The sequence below is a fragment of the Gracilinanus agilis genome, chromosome 4, assembly GCF_016433145.1.
Source record: "Gracilinanus agilis isolate LMUSP501 chromosome 4, AgileGrace, whole genome shotgun sequence".
NCBI lineage: Eukaryota > Metazoa > Chordata > Mammalia > Didelphimorphia > Didelphidae > Gracilinanus > Gracilinanus agilis.
Window position 1 is genome coordinate 160,583,997 of NC_058133.1, and position 24,767 is coordinate 160,608,763.

Consider the following 24,767-nt stretch of genomic DNA (forward strand, 5'->3'; position numbering starts at 1 on the left):
TTCAGGTAGAATTGATTTCAAATCTGGCCTCAGATCCTTATTACCTGTGTGACTTTCAGCAAGTCATTTAACCTCTGTTTTCCTCGTTTCCTTATATGTAACATGGGAATAATATCACCTCTTGGGTTGCTATGAGAATCAAGTGTGTAAAGGTAAAAAAATTGTGGTTGGACTGAATATTTAATAGGGTGGTCACCAGGAATTTAATTAATTAACTCCAAAAGATTTTTTAGCAATTTATTTATAAAATAGAGGGAAAGAGTGAAAGTAGAGAAATGAGAAGAGGGCAGAGTAAAAGATCTAGCTTAACGAGCTAGACCAGTGATGGGCAAACTATGGCCCACGAGCCAGATGCAGCCCCCTGAAATGTTCTATCTGGCCACATGACATTATTCCTAATCTGATAAATACAATGAGTAGGATACAATACAATGAAACTTTGAAAGAGTTGCCTTAGAAACAGACTGACAGATGAGCATTTCCTTTCCTTTGGCCCCCTCTTTAAAAAGTTTGCCCATCACTGAGCTAGACTATGTGCTCAAGACCTGGCTTTACTCCAGCAGGGCTCTAGTAACCTCAGCCAGAGAGCCTAAGGGTCAATTAACAAGGGTTTTAGCCAAGAGGCCTCCTCCAGATGAGAGGCCCCTCTGGAGGCTAGTACCTCCAGGAGACAGCCAAGGAGGGGAGTCAGCCCTTTCACTCACCCACATGGTAGCTCTAAGGAGAAATATAAAGCAGTCCAAGGTCCTCAGCCAGAACTCCTCCAGGGTCCAGTTCAAGGAAAAAGACTCTCTTCACAGGAGGCTCTTGCAATTTACAAAGACCATACCTTTCGTCACTTCCTGTGCCTTCCTCCCATTTTACGTGTACCAATTACAGCTAAAGTTTTGCTTAGGACTGCCCAAGGGGCAGTCAGTCAATTCTGATTCATTACCCACTATTGCACATGTGGGTCACAGACCTCCCCCACTTGAGGATAAGTGGGGTGTGTATTTTGGTGATTAAATCTAAAAATGGGCAAGGGAAGAGTTAATCCCATCTTCACAAATGAGAACACGTTTGTAAAATGATTAGCCCAGTTCCTGTTAGCTACAATTACTATATACATGGGAATACTAATTTTTTTTTTGCATGTGTAAATTAAAAAATTAAATGTCAGGGGCAGCTGGGTAGCTCAGTGGATTGAGAGCCAGGCCTAGAGACCAGAGGTCCTAGGTTCAAATCCGGCCTCAGACACTTCCCAGCTGTGTGACCCTGGGCAAGTCACTTGACCCCCATTGCCTACCCTTACCAATCTTCCACCTATAAGTCAATACACAGAAGTTAAGGGCTTAAAATCAAAATAAATAAATAAATAAATAAATGTCATACAAATTAGTCATACTATAGTAAAAGCTTTTAGGCACAAAAAGTTTGCAAGCTTTCTTAAGGTCAATTTTTACTTTATAACCCAGAAGATAGAATATGATGGCATAATAGGGAAAGATAATTAGATTTGGAGTAAAATGGCCTAGGTTTGAATTCTCATGTTGTTCCTTACTGCACATACTCTTTAGTCAGTCACTTCCCTCTCAGACCTCAGTGTTCTGTTCATTTTACAGATGAGATTTAATTAGGTAATCACTAAGATCCTTCTAATCTCTAACATTCAACTTACCCTTTCTACAAAACACTTAAAAAACGAACATGCGTAATTGGTTTTTCAAGATATATTACATTAAACTAAATTAACCTAGATTTTAAAATAACTCATATTTATTTTATACAACAGGCAAATCACATCAAAAGGTAGCAAACACACAGAACAGACAGAACAACTCAACATTTTGAGACTTAGGGAATTTTAAGGTCTTCTTTTAGGATAAAGAGGATTATCTTGGTTTCTTTTCTCCTTTTAGCTGATTCAATAAATGTTTCATTTAATTCCTTTGGAAGAATTTATTTTCTTGATATCCACACTACTCAGAATCAATGTCCCATTTTTGAATTTTCCAATTTGTCCTGCTGATCCTGTGGACAAAATACTGGGAGCAGATTTTTTCTTTTTGGACTTCCTAGGTTTAAAAAAAGGGAAAAGATAATTTAATGAAGGAGATACATGAAACACCTATAGCTGGTGTTAACTCAAGGGAAGTCAAGGATAGTCTTTACATGCACATAAATGAATGCAAAAAGACAGAGTACTCTATCTATAGTCAGATATGGTCATTGTATGGAAATTTCCTTCTTAACGGGTTTTCTTTGTTACAAGAGAGAGTTTAATGGTGATGGTAGGGATGGAATTGAGGTAACTGTGAGGTGAAGAGAAAAGGCATCAATTTTTTTTTATTTACTATGGCTCTAGGCAAGTCACTTAATCCTTAATTGCTTCAGTTTCCTCATCTGAAAAAGGGGGATGAGAGCAACATTTACCTCTTGGGGCTGCTGTGAACTTTTTTTTTCTTCTAAAACTGATCTTGAGTTTGGAAACAGCAATCTCGGGCCTATATATATCTTAGATCATTGTGTATTGTTAAGATGAAGAGAGACCCTGGATAGATAATTTAGACAGGTGGCTAGGATTTGACAGACCTAGACTGACAGGGAGGTTTCTTCAAGGATAAAGAGCAAAGATGGCTGCTCTCTCTATTCCAGGCCAATACAAAACTGATTTGACTGCTATCTCTTATTAACAAGGTTATTAAAATATATCATAAGATGGGGTTGAGGAGTGTGGGTTTTAGGTTGCTTCTCTCTCACTAGTATCTCTACCTTATGTCCCACCAGTTTGACTTTTTGTCAAAGTTGCTTCAACCCCTGGCAAAGCCAGGGATGCTCTAACTCCACTCTCTGCCTAAGAATTCCCCTTCTATCTATCTAATTCTAAGCTAAAACCCACACAGGTATTGACTCTTTAGAATACAGATTGAGTAGTGTTGAAATCTGGAGTCAGGAGTGATTGGGTCTACCCCAGAGAGGTGGCAAAGTCTCCTTGAGACAACCCTGGCAGTTCAATTAGCTCCCTCTCTCAGCCTTGGTCTTCTTGGCATGTGAGCAGAGTTAAAAGCTTCAGCAGTTTCCAGGTCTTGATGAAATGGCTCACAGGAATGGGTTAGAGATCTTCAGGGGGTCAGAGCTGGATCTGGGAGATCGCTTTGGCTCCAGAGACCCAAACCAACTCCTGGCTGGCTGGCAATAAGAATTCCCAGCCCCACTCCTCAAAGATTCTAACTGGGTTTCCCCCGTCTCTGTTGTTTTACAACATTCTGTGTCACTCTGCTGCAATCTTGTCTCTCCTTCCAAAATTCCTCCTTCACAGTATAGCCAACAGCTAATTTCAAAGGTTCACAAGCTATCTCCAATTCCTGAGCTATGAATCAGGGAATCTAAGAAGTGGTACAGTTTGGTGGAGATGAGATAAATATGTTTTCCTGAGAAAGTTACTTTTCTCCCTCTACATTCTTATATATGAACTGGAGATAAAATAATTACCCTACCTGTACCTCAACCAGATGGTAGTGAAGATAAAACCAGATGATAGCAGGAGCATAAATGGCTAAGTAAAAACCGCTATTATTAGTCATAAGATTTTGGAATTAACCATTGACTTTTTAAAACATAGGCTAGGACACAGCACCAGCAATATGTTAGATGATCAACTCTGAGAGATTAAGCTATTCTCAGCAATATAATAATCCAGGTCAAATCTGAAGGATTTATAATAAAGAATGCTGTCCACCTCTGGAAAAAGAGCTGTTGGAATATGAATAAAGATCTAAGCATGTTATTTTTTTACTTTAGTTTGTGTTTTTATTTGGGGCAGGGGTCGGCAACCTTTTTGGCCGTGAGAGCCATAAACGCCACATTTTTTAAAATGTAATTTCGTGAGAGCCGTACAGTGCTCACAGTGCGGCTCCTGTAACAGCACCTGAAAAAAAAATGGACTTTATGGCTCCTGCAGAAAGAGCCAAATGTTGCCAACCCCTGATTTGGGGATTTTGGTTTTATATGAGTATTCTCTTTAACAACAATGGCCAATACGGAAGGAAGTTTGTCTTACATGATAATACATGTATAAATAAGTCAGATCAAATTGCTTAGCTCTCCAGGAAGGGGGAGGGAAGGAGACAATCTGAATCTTTTAAGTTCAGAACATGTTTTGAAAATTGTTGTTACATGTCATTGGGAAAATAAAATATTAAAAAAAATTAAAACATAGGCTATCACTCACCGACTATCCTCTGAACCTTTTCTCTTCTTTTTTCTGAAAGCGTCTGTGACCTGGGCCTAATTTCAGAATTTCAAAGAATTATTATATCAAAGTAACTGGCATGTGTTCCAATGTCTCTATAAAATATTGATCCTCATAAAGCCATCCAAACAGTTGCATTCTAATTTAATTCAATAGACATATATTAAGAACCTACAGTGCAGGATTACTTCATACAATTCAACAGAGCTGGAATAGCAACGAAATAATGAAAAGGTAAGAATAGAGGAGAAAATAGCAATTCTAGACATCAAAATCTTATTATGAAGCAGCAATAATCAAAATTTCTTGGTATTTCCTGGGGACCAGCTGCAAATCATGCCAACTCCCCTCTGACTTTCTCCCCCATCTTCTCTTCCTGAACTCCAACTCTATCTCCAACTCCGGGAGTTGCTCTGAACACAGAGGGGAGTTCTTCTCCTACCTTGCTAGGAACTGAGCCTCCACCATATTTCATAGGCACTAGCCCCAAATCATGCCACTTCTGCTCAGATATTCTTTCCTAATCTGCTCCCAGTGGAACCTATACTCCACCCCACGAACCATCCTTTTATCTTATGTTGCCCAGAAATCAAATCTCCACTATGCTTTCTAGACACCCCCTTCTTTCCACCTCCCTTTAGGTACCATCTTCTTAACAATGGAAGCTTTTACAATGTCAACTCCGGAGAGCAGTCTTGTTTGTCTATAGATCTACTCTTGGCACGGTGCCTGACACACTATTGACTGGAAAAAAAATATAAAAAAGTAAATCAGTGGAACACTGTAGACCAGGTAGAATAAGAAATAACTAAACTTAATATAACCTTGTAAACCAAAAAATGTATTACATTAGAAAGATATCCATATCTGATTAGAACTGGAAATGTCTGGCAGAAATCAGACTTTGACCAAATGTCAAAACATATTCTATCAATAAATTCAAAAAGCATAAATGACCTAAATATGTGAAAGATCACACCATACAAAATGAGAATTGAAATAGATCATATGCTTTTTTTTCAGCTGTGGGTAGAAGATGATTGCTTAACCAAACAAGGGACAGAAGTAATTATAAAAGATGAAAACAGATAATTTTGATGACACAAAATTGGAGATCTTTTATGTTAATTACATCTTGACTAAGAAGGAACACAGTTGAGAAGGAAAAGATATTTCTATCAAATATCTGTGATAAGCATTTGATATTAGATAACAAACCAGGGCTTTGGGGGCAGCTGGATAGTTCAGTAGATAGAAAGCCAGGCCTGGAGATAGGAGGTCCTGGGATCAATCTGACCTCAGACACTTCCTAGCTATATGACCCAGGCAAATCATTTAATTCCCATTGCCTAGCTTTTACCACTTCTCTGTCTTTGGAATCAATACTTAGTATTGATTCTAAGACTGAAGGCAAGGATTTAAAAATAAAAAAGATATATAGACCCCAAAAAGGAAATGAATAGGAACAAAAGTCATTCCATGGGAAAGAAGTGGTCAAATGATTAATAACCACATGGAATAATGCTCCATATTACTAGCAATGAGACAAGTAAAATACAGTGGCCTTGAGATTCCACCTCACAACCAGTCAATTGGCAAAAATGGGAAGTAGTAACTGCTGAGGAGGTTGTGGAAAGATAGGTACACAAGTATACTATTGATGAAGCTCTGAAAAGGCACAACTCATTCTGGTAATTTGGAATTTTAAATAAAGTGACTAAAATGTCCATACTTTTTTGCCCCAAAACTTCATTGCTAAGTACCATGAAACAATTTGTAGTAGTACTTTTCATGGTAGCAAAGAACTGGAAACAAAACAGATTCTTATCTAGTGAAGAAAGGGTCACCCTGGGCAAGTCACTTAACCTGTTTGCCTCAGTTTCCTCACTTGGAAAAAGGATTAATATTATTAGTACCTAACTCCCAGAGCTGTGAGGATCCAATGGGATAATAATTGTAAAAGCACTTAGCATGGTAACTGGCATATAGTAGGCACTATATAATGTCAGCTATCATCATCATTATCGTCTCAGGGCCTTCTAAGACTACTACCAATTCAGCCTGTACATAACATTTGTATATAGATAATTATGCCTTCCATACCTTGACTTTCCCCAACATGGCTGTTTATATATTTTGGATTGGCATAAGAAATTAAATGGGAGTTTTGTAGACGCCACAGACATACTTGAAGGTCAACAGACAACATAGAAAAAGTTTAGAAACTCAGAAATGCATACTTAACTCAAAATTTACAATAAAGTACTATAAACACCCCATAAAAGAAAAAGAAAAAGATCAAGACTTCTTCTCTGGTAAGAAGAGAGGGCCAAAAGCATTTATCCCCAGGCCCCTACCTATCCCCTCCACTTTGCTCCCTCAATATGGAAGGGACACACCTTCCTTAGTCCAGGAAATCTTTGAGAGCAGGGACTATTTTTTGCCTTTTCCCCAGCACTGAACACAATGCCTGGCACATAGTAGGTGCTTATTAAGCAAATGCCTATTGACTTGATTTGACTTCCTGTGCAGAGCTAAACTGATGGGCTGTGGTGACTTAAAACATAAAAAAATCTCCCTAAGGTCTAAAAATCAATAAAATAAAAAGATCACACCCACCATTCTTTTTTCTTCTTCTTTTGCTGCTTTTTTTTCTTTGATCTGCTCTTGCAAAACCTTGTAATTCACGTAATTATTTTTGGGGGGCTGAAATGAAATAAAAGGGTCATACATTACTGACTTTAACTCAGTGATCATTTTTAGACAACTCCCAATGAGTTTCACCTTAAAAACCCTTTGACACGCTAAACAGAACAGGAAGGCAGAAAGGAGCACCTGACCTTGGCACCCAGCATGATGGCTCTCTCCTGTTCAAGAATCCGTTCTTTCCCCTTCCCATAACCAGTGATCCCAAATCGATGCACTTCCAAACGGGCCTGTGAACACAGAGTAACATTAAACACTAAATACCTATTCTAACTGCCCTAAAGAAAGCCTGCTATCCTAGTGAAAAATGCATTTTGGAGAGACTATACTGAACTCTAACGAGGTCTGCTCTCAGAGAACTAGAATTTCCTACTCTTAGAGTTACTAACCTATTAGGAATAATTTCTTTTATGCTGTATTTTAAATCAAGGGGCTTTAGTGAAGCTAGAAATGCCCTTCCTAGTCTGTTTTTCCTTCCAACCACAGAAAAGAATGCTAGTTACTACAAAGAGCAGTATGAATGCATACAGGAAACCAGCATATCAAACCTACCCACTTTCCTATTCCTACAAAAAATATTTATTCATAATTTGGCAACTTTCAACAATTCAATGATCTGGGACAACCTAAAAGACTTATGATGGGGAATGCTATCCATTGCCAAATAAAGAACTGTTGGAGTTGTCTTTCACATCAGTGTATTTTTGGTTTTATTTTGAGTTTTGGTTATGTATGACTTTGCTCTTACAACAATGACCAATATAGAAGTATGTTTTGCATGACAATAAAAGCTAAATAAAACTAAAAAGGGTATTTAATCATTCATAAGGGAAGGCTAAGGCAAAAGGCAGCTATCTTGTCAATCAATGAGAAACCTAGGAATAAAACTCAAGATTTGCCCAAGATTTATGTACTCTCATCCTCCAAAATCTTTTTGAAGCACTGTCATGTATATACCTTCTCCAAATTAAACTCTTCCATATCTGATTCCTTCTCAGGGATGTTGACTTTTGTCTAGAAGGGGGAAAAAAAAAGATTTGCATTTAATCATTCATTAACATATTGCTATAATGCCCCTGACTGCTGATGCCTAAAGTTTGGACAAATATAAAAACAAGTTTTAAAATAGCCAGAATTTTTATTTATCTATTTGTACTTGTTGGTCTCTCCTTTCCCCCAAAAAATCTACCTTGGACCTCCCACAGAACTTTGTTTTGTAACTTGCATATTTATTTATCATATAATTTGGGTAGATGATGTGTCTGAGATTGGTTCCTCATTCCCTATACTTTGTTGCCTCTTATTGCCCATGTCTGTCCCCTTTTCTCCACTCTCATGGCTATTATGTGTGAAGATTGGATTAACTCTGCCCAGTCTGCTTTTAGATTTAATCGCCAGAAGCATATATACCCCCACTTTATGCTTAAGTGGGGGGAGGTCTATAACTCATATGCTAAAGTGGGTGACAACTCAAAAACGATTGACTGCCTCCTGGGCAGTCCTAAGAAAATTTAGAAACTATAATTGGTCTCTGTAAAGTAGGAGGAAGGCACAGGAAGTGATGAAAAGAAAGGTCTTTAAAAGTGGTTGCAACTTCCTGTGAGGGGGGTGGGTTGCGAGAAGTTTTTCAGAGTTGGAGTTGGAGCTCTTTTGGAGGATCTGAAGGCTGGTGGAGCATCTTCTCTTTGGACTACCACGTGGGTAAGTGAAAAAGGCTGACTCCTTTCCTGGCTCCACAAGGGATCAGCTTCTGGAGAGGCCCCATCTTGGAGGAGGCCTTGTGGCTGGAACTCTTGCTTTATTCACCTGGTTCGAACCAGTCGGAGTAATTATCTAGTGTAATAGAGTAGATACCTTTTCTAACCTCTTTCTCATTTCTCTACTTTCACTCTTTCCCTCTATTTTGTAAATAAAACTACTATAAAGTCATTTTGACTTGGGATATATTAATTTCGGTGACCACATTTCTCTTTATATTTAGTCCAACCTTAATTTTTAACCCTTACATTCAGTAGTTCAGGCCCCTGATTACCTCTCATCTCCCGGGGGCCTCTTATCACTCTGCAGTATCATCTCACCATGAACACACTCATGAGTTCTTTTCCAGGTCTCAATTTTGAAACCTGTCTAGACCAGCTATGCTTTGTTCCCCTCTTAGCTGTGCTTCTGACTCATTCTGGCAAATGACTTGGCTTCCCCCAACTTCTGGTATGCTATCTTCTCCCACTAGGATGTAAGCTCCTAGAAGGCAGAGACTGTTTTGCTTTGCTTTGCAACTTCAGAGATTAGACTAGTGCCTGGCACAAAGAAAGCACTTATTAAATGCTTGTTACCTACCTATCTAACTATCACTGCCTCTAGAGTCTCTTCTCTTCATCCAATCCTCCACGTAGTTGCTAAAGTAATATTTCTAAAGTACAAACCTGAAGATGTTATTCCCTTGTCCAAGAATCCCCAGTGGCTCCCTCTTGCCTCTATAATCAAGCAGAAACTCTTCTATTTGGCCTTTAATGATCTTTATAAAGTTTGATCCAACCAACTTTTGGAGACTTATTCCACATTATGACCCCCATCACAAATTGTAGTACAATCATACTGGTTTTCTTGTGTCTCCCTACAAAACATATCACTCATAACGCACCATTTCCCATCTATATGCTTTTGTACAAGGCTGGAAAAATCCTCCACCTCCTCCTAAGAATTCCTCACTTTCTTCCAAGCTCAGTTCAACTACTACCTTTTTTGTGAGGTCCTTCCTGATTCTACCACTTGCTACTCTCACCTTTCTCCCCAAATGTCCTTTTATTGACTTTGTAAAAATAAATGTTTTGTATCTAGTCATGTGTACAGCATGGTATCTCCATTGATAAATTGCAAACACTCTGAGAGGAAGGATTGCCTCTGTATTTGTCTTTGTATTCTCAATGCTCAGTTCAGTGCCTTATGTGGAATAATTACTGTTTGTGGATTGTGTAACACAGTGTATTATAATAGTCTGTTTAATTCCGTCATGCTACTAGTATGCAGGTCCACTTGAGTGTTTTCCCTAGACACCCAGAACAATCTTCATAGAATAATCTCTTAAAAACAACAACAACAACAAAACTTATCTTCTGTCTTAGAATTGACACTAGGGGTTAGCTCCAAGGTGTAAGGGGGGGAAAAGGGTTTTTTAGTCGAATATATTAAAAGGTGGTCACCAGGGGAAATTTCCCCAATTAAGAAATAACCTCAAGTCAAAATTGACTTTTATGGGAATTTATTTACAATTGAGAAGAGGTAGAAGATATAAGGAAATAGGAATCTAACACAGTAGGTAAATTGCTACGATCCCCTAGGAAGATCTAATTAACCCTCAGCCGAGAGTCAAAGGGCTAGAAACCCGGAGGTGAATGAAGCAAAGCAAAAATAGAGTCTCTATTAAAGGGAAATTCCTTAAGAGAAGTTCCGGAAGATTCAGTCTTTAAACTCACCACGTGGAATTCCAAAGAACATATTGAGAGCAGTCTCACCAAGGTCTCAGCGTCCCAGCCAGCACTCCTCCTCCATGAACCAGGAAAGCTCGAAGACTGAGCCCAGCTGACTGAGGTCTCTTTTTAAAGGGGTCACTTATGCATCACTTCCTGTGCCTCCCTCCTAGTTTGCGTGTCCAATCACAACAGACGTTTCTCTTAGGACTGCCTAGGGCAGTGGTTCCCAAACTTTTTTGGCCTACTACCCCCCTTCCAGAAAAAATATCACTTAGCTCTTGGAAATTATTTTTTTTATTTTAATGCAATTAACAGGAAAGATAAATGCACCTGTGGCCATCACCGCCCCCCTGGATAGCTGTAGCACCCACCAGGGGGCAGTGGTGCCCACTTTGGGAATCACTGGCCTAGGAGGCAGTCAGCCGATTCTGATTTGTCACCCACTCTAGCACACATGGGTTATGGAACTCCAAATATTGGAGATGTTCTCACCTTCTGTGATTAAATCTAAAGATGGGCAGTGTAGACTTAATCTAATTAATATTATATATTCTTTTGAAGTATATAAATTTAACAAATAACTTGGAAAAAATGTTGCCTGATTTAGTGCCATTAAGTCACCTTAAATTCAGTTCACGGTTCTCTTGCACCTGGAACTTTTGCCATCCTTTCCTTGCAGAATAAACAAATACTTTTAAAATACATTTCTTGGGAAAGGTAATCTTTCACAAGAATTCCTTTACAGTAGCTTGATTAATAAGTTAAGTGCATGAACACAATACATAAATTGTCAATTTGTTCTCGGTCTTTCCCTCATAGCTATCCCTGAGGAAGATGAAGATATTTACTGTTCCTCATCCCTTCTTTTCTAAATCTAGGGCTGTGACTAGCACAGAGCAACAATTACTGAAGAGCTGGGACACCTAAACCACTGATTTGTATAGTTCACATATTTAATAGGAGATGGAATATTTCTCCTACCATGGTTGAAAAGCTATTCCTTGATAATTGCCTCACATGCCTAATCTTGTTAATAAAGGCTCACATAACTTGGAGAACTCCAAAATCCTTTGGAAAAAATGGCTTCTTCCACATATTGTAAAATAGTTGTGACTACTAATTAATTATTACAACACCAGGTAATCAGTAATCATTGAACAACAACAGTTCTACCAGTTGAAAGTTGCTTAATGGCCCAAAGTATTTCCAACACTGTTGGTGGTGATGCAAGAGGAATAATGACTAAATATTTTACTAGAAGGCCCTGCCCAATAATCTAAGATTGCACAATATCATACTATGCCCATAACTGAGTAATTCCTATTTGACCTAGAGAAAGTATTCCTCCATCTGCTAGAAAACCTTTCATTAGTTATAAGTACAGCAAAGTCTGTGTGTGTGTGTATATGAGTCTTGTCAGTTGATAAACATTATTAAGTGCCTACTATGTGCCAAGTGCCGGAGACAGAAATACAAAAAAGAGAGGCACTCTCTGTCTCAAAGAGCTTACAGTCTAACAAGGAAGACAACACACAAAGGGAAGCTGAAAAGGGGGCAGGAGGAAGGTACTTGCTGTGGTGGCATGATGAGAAAATTCAAAGGAGGGCAGCCAGAAGACATGTCTGGCTTGGGCACCCTCCTTAATGAAAGTTTTAGGAGGAGGTTTTAGCTCTTCCTGTCAATGAGGCAGAGGGTTCTGGTAAGGTGTGGGTACCAGGACTGATGTAATCTTACAGGATAATAAGATTGTTGGGAGCTTGGTGGAAAAGTCCAAAGGAGCATAACAGGGCATCCTCCATAATCACTACAACTAAATTGTAAACTCATTAAAGCCAGGGACCATGTTTTACACTTCACATAGGATGCATTCAGTAAACATCTGTTAGCAGACTGATGATAGCCAACTCTCCCATCTACTCTCTATTTAACCTTTTATGGAACTTTGAGAGAATACATGTATGTTTGTTGTAACGATTGCTTGTTATAATACAAAAGTATGACTACAAAGTCCCTTCTAATTTGCATAGCTTCTTGTTCATATAACCTACAATTTAGGCTGGTACTATAAATACTATTCACCTACATACATTATGGGCTAAACTGCCTTTTGTGTAATGCCGTGGGAATATAACCATCATTTAAAATACTTGGTCTAGGCCTCTGAAGATTACTAAACAAGACTAAAATGGAATACTTCTATTGCTCAGCAGTGTGGGCACCTTTACAAAAACTGACCATGAGTTAGAGAATAAAATTCTTGCCAACAAATGCAGAGGTAGAAATCTTAAACACATCTTTTATAGATCATAACAAAATAAAAATTACATTCAACAAAGAGGCAAAGATTGAGAATTAATTGGAGACAAAATAACTTAATCCTAAAGAATGGATAGGTCAATCATAAATAATCATAAAAATACAAATAATCAATAATTTCATTAAAGATGGTAACAATGAGAGCACACCAAAAATTTTAGGATGCAGCCAAAGTTCTTAGAGAAATAATTGTATCTCTAAACACCTTCTTTGAGAGAGAAAAGAATGGCATTGGGGTATAGAGGAGAAAAGGGAGACAGAATCACCAAGAGAGTATATAGGTCAATGAAATAAGCATACAACTAAAAAATAAGAAAGCCAACAAATTAAAGGCCATCAATTAAACACCAAAATAGAAATTCTGAAATTCAAATAACAAAATTAAAAGCAAAAAATACAATGAAAAGAACTGGTTAAAAAAAAAACAGCTTATTCCCAGGGGAAATTATATACAAAATGCAACACAGAAAGAGCATACCAACCAATGCAGAGCCTAGTTCTGATGTCAGAGGGGTGTCCAAGAAACATCTCCCCCTAACAATGCTTAACATCTCTGGAATTCAGTTTCTATTAATAAAAATAGGGGATTGGAGAAAATAACCTCTCATTCCTCTTCAAGTTCTAAATCTGTGGTACTATTAATTGAAAGACATGGTTAATGATTAGATTTGCTACACCTATCCAGGTTCTTTGTAAAAAGAGAAAATTCTAGTAGAGTGCCAAAACAAATAACTTACAAAACAAATTTTTGGAATCAATCCATTTTTAAGTGGGGACAGTCTTCACTATAATTACAAAGGTAAGCCAATGGGGGAGTAGGTCAGAGATCATACCTGAAGTTTGAAAAATTAGTAGGATTTCAACAGTGTACAAGAGATGACGTTTATACAAAGCTCTTATGCATTAGTAACTTAAAAAGTATTGTATATTAATTACCCTAAAGCTAGTATAGTGTGGGCCTAGCGTAATCTTTAAAAGTATGTAGAGACAATGTGATGTCACAGACAGGGAAGGAACCAGGCTTGAAGCTAGAAATACCTGGTTTCAATTTCTACCTGTGCTCTACTTATTTAAAGATGAGAAAACTGACACTCAGGGAGATGAAATAACTTGTCCTAGGGAGGATTTGAAGTCAGGCACCTGAGTCTAGAATGCTTTCAATTTTGTGTAGCTGGGATTAGATTAGAAACCAGGGCCAGTGTGCCATGCTTAGGTTACCATAGACGGATCTCTGGGTCATATTATTATACAGTCCTTGTGAAGAGAGTTCAAAATGTATGTGGTTGGGAATGTATTGGTATATGTATCATCTATAAACTGTTTATAAGTTGGCTACTGCCTATGTTACAGGCAGAAACCCTCAGTTTAATATCTCTGGGAAGGGAAGTAGGTGTTTTTAAGTCAGAGACTGACTATTTATATTTATGTATTTCTGTTAATTACATGTTAGACTACCCTATCTCAATATTAGATTAAGGGACTCCTGGAAGACAGGAAACAAGGTCCATTTTTAAAATATGTAACAAACAACTGAGATACTAGTCTACATTCTCATTAACTCCAAATCACTGATTACTGTTTTCTTCTGTTCTATATAACTTCTCTCTATATATCTAACAAGCATTTAGTATACTAACAGGCCAAAGCTCAGAAATAAACCAACAAGTATTTTTGCAATGTCTACTATGTGCTGGTCACAAAAGTGACTGACACAGACCCTGCTAACTAGGAGGAAAAACAACATGTATTAGATAAGTAAATAAAAGATGTATACAAAATAAATTTTGAGGGATGGGTTGGAGGGGTCTTGAAAGAATCAAGAAAGGCCTCTTGAAAGAAGTCAGAGATGTCAAGAAGAAGAGGAAAGGTATTCAATGCTGGGAAGAGCCTGTACAAATGCAAGGAAAAAACATGCAATGGAATGTTTGTGTGAGAGACATAGGAGGCCACAGTGGATAGATCCTACAGTGTGTGAAGGGGAGAAATGGCTATATCAGCCTAGAAAGACAGATAATCGGGAGCTAGATTGGAAAGGGCTTGAAATACCAAGCAGAGGCATTTTGGTTTTATACTAGAGGCAATAGGAAGCTGCTGGAAATCCTTGAGCAGGAGGGTGACAGGGTCAGACCTGGGCTTTCTGCATATCAGCTTGGCAGCTAAGTGGAGGAGGGACTAGAGATAGGAAATGCTTGGGAGACCATTATAATAGTCCAGGTGAGAGAGAATGAGAGGCTAGGACGGTTCTGATGGGAGTGGAGAGAAGACAGATCTGAGAGACATTATGGAAGTCATTATCTCGAGGGGAGGGAGGTTAAACTAAATAGTCAAGGATGACTCCTGGGTTCTAAGTCTGAGTGACTGAGAGAATGGGAGAACCATGAAAGAAAAAGGAAGGCTGAAATAGATAAGATGTTTGGTTTGGGTATGCTGGATTCAGGAAACTCATAGGACATACCCAACAGGCATTACTAAAGTTGGTGGACAGACAGCCTGGAACTCAAGAGAGATGAGGGTTGTATAGAAATGCTAGACGAGCTTAAGAGAGTTAATGGATCACCAAGAAAGAGTTTATATAAAGGAGAGGAGCCCAGAGAGGGCCTTAGACTTTCTCCACAATAAAGAGAATGCTACAGGGGAAATGGAAGAGTAGCCAGAGAGATGTAGGAAAACCAAGAGGTCAGTTGTGAGAAGGCAGAAAGGAAAGAATACCCAGAAGGACAGTCACTGACAGTGTTAACCACTGCTAGAGATGAAGACAGATTTTGAGAAATGGTCATTAGATTTTGGAGTTTAGAGTCAATCGATCAGCAAGGATTTATTAAACCACTTTTTCATATATGTGGCATCAACCCCTCCCAAAATCAGATTTAAAGGGGAAAAAGACCAGTGCTTAATCGATATTATAAAGGTAAAAAGCCTGTACATAAACAAGTATAACAGGGTTCAGGGAACTATATTCATTAGATATAAATAGATATTTCTGGGGCAGCTGGGTAGCTCAGTGGACAGAGAGTCAGGTCTACTGATAGGAAGTCCTGGGTTCAAATGTGACCTTAGATACTTCCTAATGATGTGACTCTACTTAACCCCAACTGCTTAGCTCTTATGGTGCCCTCTACCTTGGAATCAGTATCAATATTCAGTCAGAAGGGAAGGGTTAATAAAACAAAACAAGAGAGAGATAGTTATTACCTTCGTGTTCTCATCTTTGGGAGGTTCTAGTTCCATTTTCTTCTTTTTATTCCAGCTCTGAAACTCAACCACTTCCACTGGGTCTCTTTTGCCCTTCTTTAGCAAAGGAGTAGGGGAAATCGTTGCAGAGACTTCTGGAGGAGGAGCAGGCCCAGTGGCGCCCTTGGAAGGGTCACAAAGAATCTCATCCTTAAGCTTTTTGAAGAAGCCAACAGTACTTTTCTTTTGACCTCTGGAAAGAGACTCTGGTTGCAAGGCTGTGTTCACAGTCAAGGCTTCTGTGGTTATGGAATCTCTCTTGTTCTCCTTTTTGTTTTTGCTTCTTTTCAATTTCTTTTTATCTACCCTCTCTCCTGTGCTTTCAAGGACAAAAACAAACAAACAAACAAATAAATGTGTGGAGTGTTTTGTTTTTTTTAACCATTACACCTTTTTTTTATTTAAAAATTTTTATTTAATTGATTAATTTAGAATATTTTTCCATGGTTACATGATTCATGTTCTTTCCCTCCCCTCCTTCCACCCCCCCTCCCATAGCCAACGAGCAATTCCACTGGGTTTTACCTGTGCCACTGATCAACATCTATTTCCATATTATTATTTGCACTAGGGTGATCATTTAGAGTCTACATCCCCAATCATATCCCCATTGAACCATGTGATCAAGCAGTTGTTTTTCTTTTGTGTTTCTTCTTCTACAGTTCTTCCTCTGAATGTGACTAGTTTTCTTTCTCATAAGTCCCTCAGAACTGTCCTGGATTATTGCATTGCTGCTAGTAGAGAAGTCCATTACATTCAATTGTACCACAGTGTATCCTATCCGTCTCTGTATACAATGTTCTCCTGGTTCTGCTCCTTTCACTCTGCATAGATTCCTGGAGGTCATTCCAGTCAACATGGAATTCTTCCAGTTCTTTATTCCTTTCAGCACAATAGTATTCCATCACCAACATATACCACAATTTGTTCAGCCATTCCCCAATCGAAAGGCATCGCCTCATTTTCCAATTTTTTGCCACTACAAAGAACGTGGTTATAAATATTTTTATACAAGTCTTTTTCCTTATTATTTCTTTGTAACCCTTACCAATACTAGTTAGTTCTAAGGCAGAAAATGGGAAGGACTAGGCAATAGGGGCTAAGCGACCTAACCAGGGTCACAGAGCTAAAAAGAGTCTGAGGTCAAATTTGAACCCAGGACTTCTTGTCTTCAGGCCTGGCTCTATATCCATTGAGCTGCCTAGGTGCTCTTACATTAAGTTTTTTTTGTTCAGCCATTTTGTTCAGCCATTCCCCAATTGAAGGACATACCCTCCTTTTCCAGTTTTTTGCCACCACAAAAAGCGCAGCTATAAATATTTTTGTACATCTTACATTAAGTTTTAATGAGATTTCCCCATCAACAAGACATAAATGTGAAGTGACATCCACTTAGGATGCTAAATGACAAAATGAATGTGGGCCCTGAGATTGGAGTCAGTCAGGAAGACCTGAGTTCAAATCCAGCCTCATATGCTTAACTATGTTAAACATATGCTTAACACACGTTTAACTAGCCGTGTGACCTGGGCAATTCATTTAACTTCTGTCTGCTTTGGATCTGTCATTTGTAAAATAGGGATGACAGCAACTACCTCCCAGGGTTGTTGTGAGGATTGAATGAGATAAAAATTGTAAAGTGCTTAGCACAGTATCTGTCACATAGTAAATACTATATAAATGTTAGAATGGTTAGCACAGAAAGCTAGAACAATTCCATTTTGTCTGCAGTTCCTCTGTTGCCCCTGACCCTATCTGTACTGTAATTCTGCCCCTCTCCTTCCCCAATCTGCCTGGGACCCTCCTAACTGCTGAAGCAGCAAGGGCAGCCCCATCTATTGGAAGGGGGAGAGGGGAAGGGTGTTACAAGAGATCACACCCCACAATGCCCCAGGAACAGCTCTGTCCAATTCTGAGGTGCTTCATACCTAATTCACCTCTGGTTTAAATTCAAACCTATTTAAGCTCTGTCCTTTTGTTCCTTTGGGGAGTCTCCACCTTTTGCTGTCTACCTCAGTAAAGCCTGGTTGGTTCCTAAATTTATGGTATTGGATTTGGGGTATGGGTTTTGATTTTGGTTCTGTGAAAAGAGCAAAAGGACCCAAGAGGACAAAAGTTTAGGCCTGACATTCCTCCTAAAAGTATGGAGAGTCCAGTAGTAACAGGAAGTCCAAAGTCAAGAAGACACAAGAATGAGCAAACAAGCAAAAAATCTAAAAAAAGAAAGGAAGGACAATAATAAAAATTGTAGAACAGTCAGATTTGCTAGACCTCTGGACACTATTGAATACTAATAGAAAGGAGTATCTCTATTTCTTAGCTGTGCAAAACATCTTCATTAAAAATTGACCATCTATAAAGGGGATAAAAAGCTCATAAAAGTCCAAATGCAGAAATGTTCAATGAATCTTTCATGAACCAAAATGTTCTGGAACTTTTAATAATTGTCCTGAAAAGCAAACCTAAGCAGTGTTCTCATTTGCTGTGGTGAATACTAAGGTGAAGTAAAGTAACATTTTATTTAAATTATGAATTATATCTTTTAAAAAAATCTTCCCAGTAAAGATATTTTTATTGCATTTTATGATCCATCAGTGCTTATAGTGTTCTGTCTCTAAGTCTGAATCCCTGGGCTTTTCTGAGTTAGATCTCTTGAGAATAGCCTCCTGTGATCAATGCTTTCTTTTCTAAATATCAACAGACTATCCATTTAATAATTTATTCTGTCCTGGCTGTGTGATCCTTGGAAATCTGTTTTGTCTATCTATGACCTAGGCAATTCTCTAAGACTGTTGGTTGGAGAAGTGTTACTGATCTACTTTGGGGGAGGAAGTTTCCTCAGAGGAGTAACTATATTTTGAAATCCCAAGTCTGATAGAGCCAAGATGGCAGAATGGAGGTACAGAAAGCTTAAACCTCTCTGAGAACACTCTCCAACTAACCTTAAAACAATGCTTCAAAACAAATAATGGAGAGGCAGAACCAATAAGGGGATGGAGTGAAGCAAATTTCCTGCAAAAAAAAAAAAAACTTGAAAGGCAGGCAGAGAGGGTCTGGTTCACTGGGGTCAAAGGGGAGCACAATCCACAGGCTACAACACCAAGGAGTATTGGTGCAAGCCAACAGCAACCCCACCTTTACCCCCTACACCTATTGCTCCAGGTTCTGAACCTGGGCCCAAGACAACTTTGAGACCCTGAGACCCTGCCTAAGCCAACAGCAGTGCACTTCCATACCCACCACTTGAAGTTCCATAGCCCTAGCACAAGCCTGAAATGAGGCTTCAAAGCCTAGCACAAGGCACTTGGCAGTATGCCTAGCTGGTACGTGATGTTATGCCCTGAGCCCCAACACAAATTTAAAGAATTCAATTAAGTTGAACTGTTTCTATTCCTACATGGAAAAACAATATTTGTAACTTAAAAAGAAAAGAGATGGGAGAGGTAGAATGGATAAAATTTATCTCATCTAAAGGGGTGTAAAAAATCTATTTTAGTGGAGGGGAGGATAAGGGTAGTGACAGGCAATGCTAAAACCTTACTCTCATTGGACCTTGCTCTGAGAGGGAATGGACCTTGCTCTGAGAGGGATTAACAACCACACTCATTTGGGTGCAGAATCCTATCTTATCCTATAGAGAAGCAGGAAGGGAATAAGAAAGGGGGAGCATGATAGAAAAAGGGGGTGATTAAAAGTAAAAAACTGTGAGGAAGGAAAATAAAAGGAGAAAGAGCAGGATCAAAAGGGAGAAATAAGATGAGAGGGGAATGCATGATTGGTAATCATAACAGTGAATGTACAAAAAACACATTCGAGGCAGGGATACACACACGGACACACACACACACACACACACACACACTAAAGGTAAGGGACTAGAGTGTAGTTTATTGTGCTTCATCTAAAGGAAAAAAGGAGTAGCAGCAATCATGACCTCAGACAAAGCTAAAGCAAAATAGATCTAATTAAAAGAGATAGAGAAGGAAATTACATCTTGATAAATGTATCATAGACAATGAAATAATATCAATACTAAACATATATACACCAAATGGTATAGCCTTCAAATTTTTAAAGAAATTAAATGAGCTTCAGGAGGAAATAGGCAGTAAAAACTATATTTGTGAGGGACCTCAATTTTCCCCTCTCAGATCTAGAGACATCAAACTAAAAAATAAGTAAGAAGGGAATGAGTTACTGAAATTTTAGAAAAGTTAGATCTAACAGATCTCTGGAGAAAACTGAATGGACTAGAAAAGAATATACTTTCTTTTCGCATTACCTGTGTTACAAATAAAATTAATATAAAGGGATATATATAAAGATATTAGGTTTTATTGTAATCCATATTGATAATTAAGAAAACCATGTGCCTGCTAAGATCTAATTCAAATGCCTGCCATACCTTCTCCTTCGCTGCTTCATAGGAAAGAGCATGACTCATTCAAGTTCTGAGTCTTTATACCTCTGTCTACATAATCACATTTCCTGCCACCTGTATTATATAAGAGGAATCATGGGAAATGTAGTTTTCAAGTCCCCTAAACATCCATAGGAAGTTTATACCAGAGACCTCAATATTAAGTTCAAGGATCCCAAATTTCCAATATCACATTCACCCCTGAGATCCAGAGAAAAGATTGGTCTTCTTGATGGATCTTGTAAAAACAGTCAACTTTTAAATTACAGGAATTTGGGGATAAAAGAAAAGAGGACAAAAACAATGATCCAATGATTTTTAGCCCCATTGACAAAAGCCAATTAGGGGCAGTCCCCTTTGGCATAAGAATGTACATTTAAAACAAATGCATTCAACTGCACCCCAAAGTTCATTTTGGATCTTCATGACCCAGTAAAGGCTCTTCAGGCATCTTCATGGTGCCTTCTTCAAACAGGTTCGTTGTCTGGATTCTGGGGAGATGTCAAATTTCTTATCCTGAAATTACTCTCAAAAGAATTTAAACTTTACATTATAGATTATAAAACATACATTCCCTTCTGAGAAGAATTATACATTCCCCCCTGAAATTACTCTCAAAAAAGTTAAATTTTTATATTATACATTATAATACAGACATTATGATTATAAACTTACACACCCCTCAGAGGGGAATCAATAACACATTCTTCCCTGAAGAGGGTTCCCCAGGTCAGCTAAGGATACATGGCTGAGTCACGGGGTTGTATGAAATCAATTGGCAAAAGAAATAAAATAAAATCCAAATAAAAGAGAAAAAAATGAACTTGTGAATGAAATGTAAAATGTCAAAGTCTTATATGCAAAAAATGTAAGGAAAAATAAACTTATAACAGGTCCTTGAATCAAGGCTCAATTAAAGTGATTTAAGCAGTTGGCATGTACCCATTCAGGAGCCAGGACTACAGAAAATTGCCATTCTATATATAAGAGAAATAACAGGACCAAATATGTGTGCAAGGGAAGTGTCTTTCCCTGGTCTGATTTGCCTGCACCTTCTCAGGGATGAGCCATAATGATAGCCAATCTTAGGTGCTTGGCTAGGAAATGAAGCTCAGGGGAAGTCTGGCCTCTAACATATGTCAGAAAAGCTGCAAACCTGAACCTCAAGCACTAGTTTCAAGCCCTTCAGTATTGGCATAGAAATTCAACAATCCCACCTGGATTTGTATTCTGCATGACCTTTTGCTCTTTGGCACTTAGCAGATTCTCAGTCGGTCTCTATGACCTTGTGGCTCTTTTGCTCCCTTCTTCTGGAATCAGACAGAGACATTAATCACAGTCCCATAATATCTACCAATTATTGGCAGGTTACCATAGTCTAAGGCTTTTGGATATGCATTAATATTATAGCAAATATATATTCATGGGGACAGCTGGGTAACTCAGTAGATTGAGAGCCAGGCCTAGAGACAGGAGGTCCTAGGTTCAAATCTGGCCGCAGACACTACCCAGCTGTGTGACCCTGGGCAAGTCACTTGACCCCCATTGCCTACCCTTACCACTCTTCTGCCTTGGATCCAATACACAGTATTGACTCCAAGACAGAAGGTAAGGGTTAAAAAAATTTTTTTTAATTAAAAAAATATATATATATTTATATTAAACTTATATTACTACAAAATCAAAAAAGGATTAACATTGATTATATGTACTTTCAGTACAAAAATGAGAAAAAAGGGAAAAGAGTCAATTACTCTATTAAAAAATTAAAAGGAAAAGCAATAAGAAAATTTAAAAATTCAGGGAAAAATACAATGTTTTCATGTATAAAAATGAGAAAGAGAAAAAAACCAAAAAACAAATTGTATTGCACTTACAAGGAAAAATAATAAAAGAATGTTTTTAAAAAAAAAAAATATATATATATATATATATATATATATATACATATAGCTTAGAATTAGTGGAAGGTTTTCCACCCAAAAATGAGATCCATTTCCTGTTAAGCTTTTGCATGAACTGTGTGTGTATAAATGGTTTTTACAAAATAGCAGATTCATAATGCACATTCAAATAAAGTACCATAATTTCCAATAACACACTTAAAGACAATAGCAAACAAACCCATTATTTTAACCACTTGCTATGACGTTTAAAAATTGTATACCTGTCACAAATTCAACAGGTATAGTAAATCATTCAACCTTGGCTAAGATGTTTTCTTAACAAACTCTATTACTGTCTCCATGGCAACTGTGAGACAGAGCCTAAAAAAAAAAATCTGATTAAAAACACTATCTGGGTCTAAGTTATCCTCAGGAATTCTAGATCTTTCTGATGGGAAAGCAAGCCAAAACAAAGAGACAAAACACCAAGCATACAGGAGCTCTCCTAGCTTCCTGAGTAATATACAAAAGCTTGGGCAGGAAACCTCCATTTGTTTCCTCTATCCCTTTAAGACAACATTCTTTATAATAAATATATAAAACTGTATCATTCATACACATGGCATTTAAAGTCATTTCTAAAAAAAAAAACAAAAAAAAACCTCATACAATTTCAATTTAAATTCTTAAGGAATTAAAATCTCTAAGGTTGTATAAGCAATATGTGATCTCTATTTGAGATGACAAATCCAGCATACATAAGGCTTATGGGCTTTTTGCAACTTAAAAAAATGTTTAAGATGTTTATAAATGGTACCCATAACACCTGGTTCCTATACAAAAAAATAACCATGCATTAGAGTATAAAAACTTCACAACCAAATGCAAAAAAGTAGTAATAATAAATGCATCCTTTTCATAATGCAATAAAAATTATAATTGATAAGAATCCATGAAAAGACAAATAAAAAATTAATTGGAAACTAAATCTAATATTGAAAAAGGGATGGGTCGAGGAAAAAATTATAAAAACAATCAATAATTCCATTAAAGAGAATGAGTAGACAACACATCAAAATTTCTGGAATATAGCTAAAGGAGGCTTAGGGGAAAATTTTCTATTTCTAAATGTTTACATCAATAAGATAGAGAAAAAGCAGATCAATGAAATTTCAAGTCATGAGACTTAAAAAACTGGAAAAAGAACAAATTAAAAATCCCCAATTAAATACTAAATTTGAAATCGTAACCACCCAAGGAAAAATTAATAAAATTGAAAGTTAAGACAACTAATAAATAAGCCTAGGAATTGGATCTTTGAAAAAACAAATAAAATAGGGCGTTGCTTAAATTGATTTAAAAAAAGGAAAGAAGCAAATCAAATCACCAGTCTCAAAAGCGAAAAGGATGAATTCATCACCAAAGAGGAAATTAAAGCAATCATTAGGAGCTATTTTGCCCAATTATATGCCAATAAACCTGGCAATCTAAGAGAAGTGATATTTACAAAAATATAAATTGCCCAGATTTAAGAAAAGAGGAAATAACAATATTTTTTATCCCAGAAAAAGAAATTGAATACCCCATCAATGAACTCCATAAGAAAAAATTCATAAGGTCAGATGGATTCACAGGTGAATTCTATCAAACATTTACACAATTAATCCTAATGCTATATAAACTCTTTGGGGAAATTGGCAAAGGAGAAATCCTACCAAATTCTTTTTATGGCACCAATATGGTGCTGATACCTAAGACAGGAAAAGCAAAAACAGAGAATGAAAATTATAGACCAATTTCCTTAATAAATATATAGATGCAAAAATTTTAAATAAAATATTAGCAAAGAGACTAAAGCAATATATCACAAGGATCATTCACTATGACCAGGTAGGATTTATATCAGGAATGCATAGCTGGTTTAATATTAGGAAAACTACCAGAATAATTGGCCATATCAAGTAACCAACTAACAAAAATCAGATGATTATCACAATATATTCAGAAAAAGCCTTTGACAAAATACAATATCTATTTCTATTAAAAATACTAGAAAGCAGGGGGCAGCTAGGTAGCTCAGTGGATTGAGAGCCAGGCCTAGAGAAGGGAGGTCCTGGGTTTAAATCTGGCCTCAGACCCTTCCCAGCTGTGTGACCCTGGGCAAGTCACTTGACCCCCACTGCCTTTAAAAAAAAATACTAGAAAGCACAGGAATAAATTGGCCATTCCTTAAAGTGATAAGTAGTATTTATCTAAAACCAGCAGCAAGTATCTACAATGGGGGTAAATTAGAAGTCTTTCCAATAAGATTGGGGTTCATGAAGCAAGGATGTCCATTATCACAATTATTATTTAATGAAATTGAAGGAGTGAAAGTGGGTAATGAAGAAACTAAACTATCATTCTTTGCAGATGATTTAATGGTATACTTGGAGAATCCTAGAGAATCAACCAAAAAAAACTAGTTGAAGTTGTAGGATACAAAATAAACTCACATAACTCATCAG

At 37.5% G+C, this 24,767-nt stretch overlaps 1 protein-coding gene across 1 annotated transcript in view; it reads right to left on the reverse strand.

The window, feature by feature from the left end:
• Positions 1–1,726: 1,726 nt before the first annotated feature.
• Positions 1,727–24,767, reverse strand: part of C4H1orf131 (chromosome 4 C1orf131 homolog) — a 28,658-nt gene continuing 5,617 nt past the window's right edge. Inside the window, exons 2-7 of the mRNA XM_044677134.1 lie at positions 15,916–16,268; positions 7,895–7,951; positions 7,072–7,167; positions 6,851–6,937; positions 4,211–4,266; positions 1,727–2,054 (exon numbers count right to left, since the gene is read on the reverse strand). Of these exons, the coding sequence (XP_044533069.1) occupies positions 1,916–2,054; positions 4,211–4,266; positions 6,851–6,937; positions 7,072–7,167; positions 7,895–7,951; positions 15,916–16,268 (788 nt within the window). The 3' untranslated portion in view covers positions 1,727–1,915. The remainder of the gene's footprint in view (positions 2,055–4,210; positions 4,267–6,850; positions 6,938–7,071; positions 7,168–7,894; positions 7,952–15,915; positions 16,269–24,767) is intronic.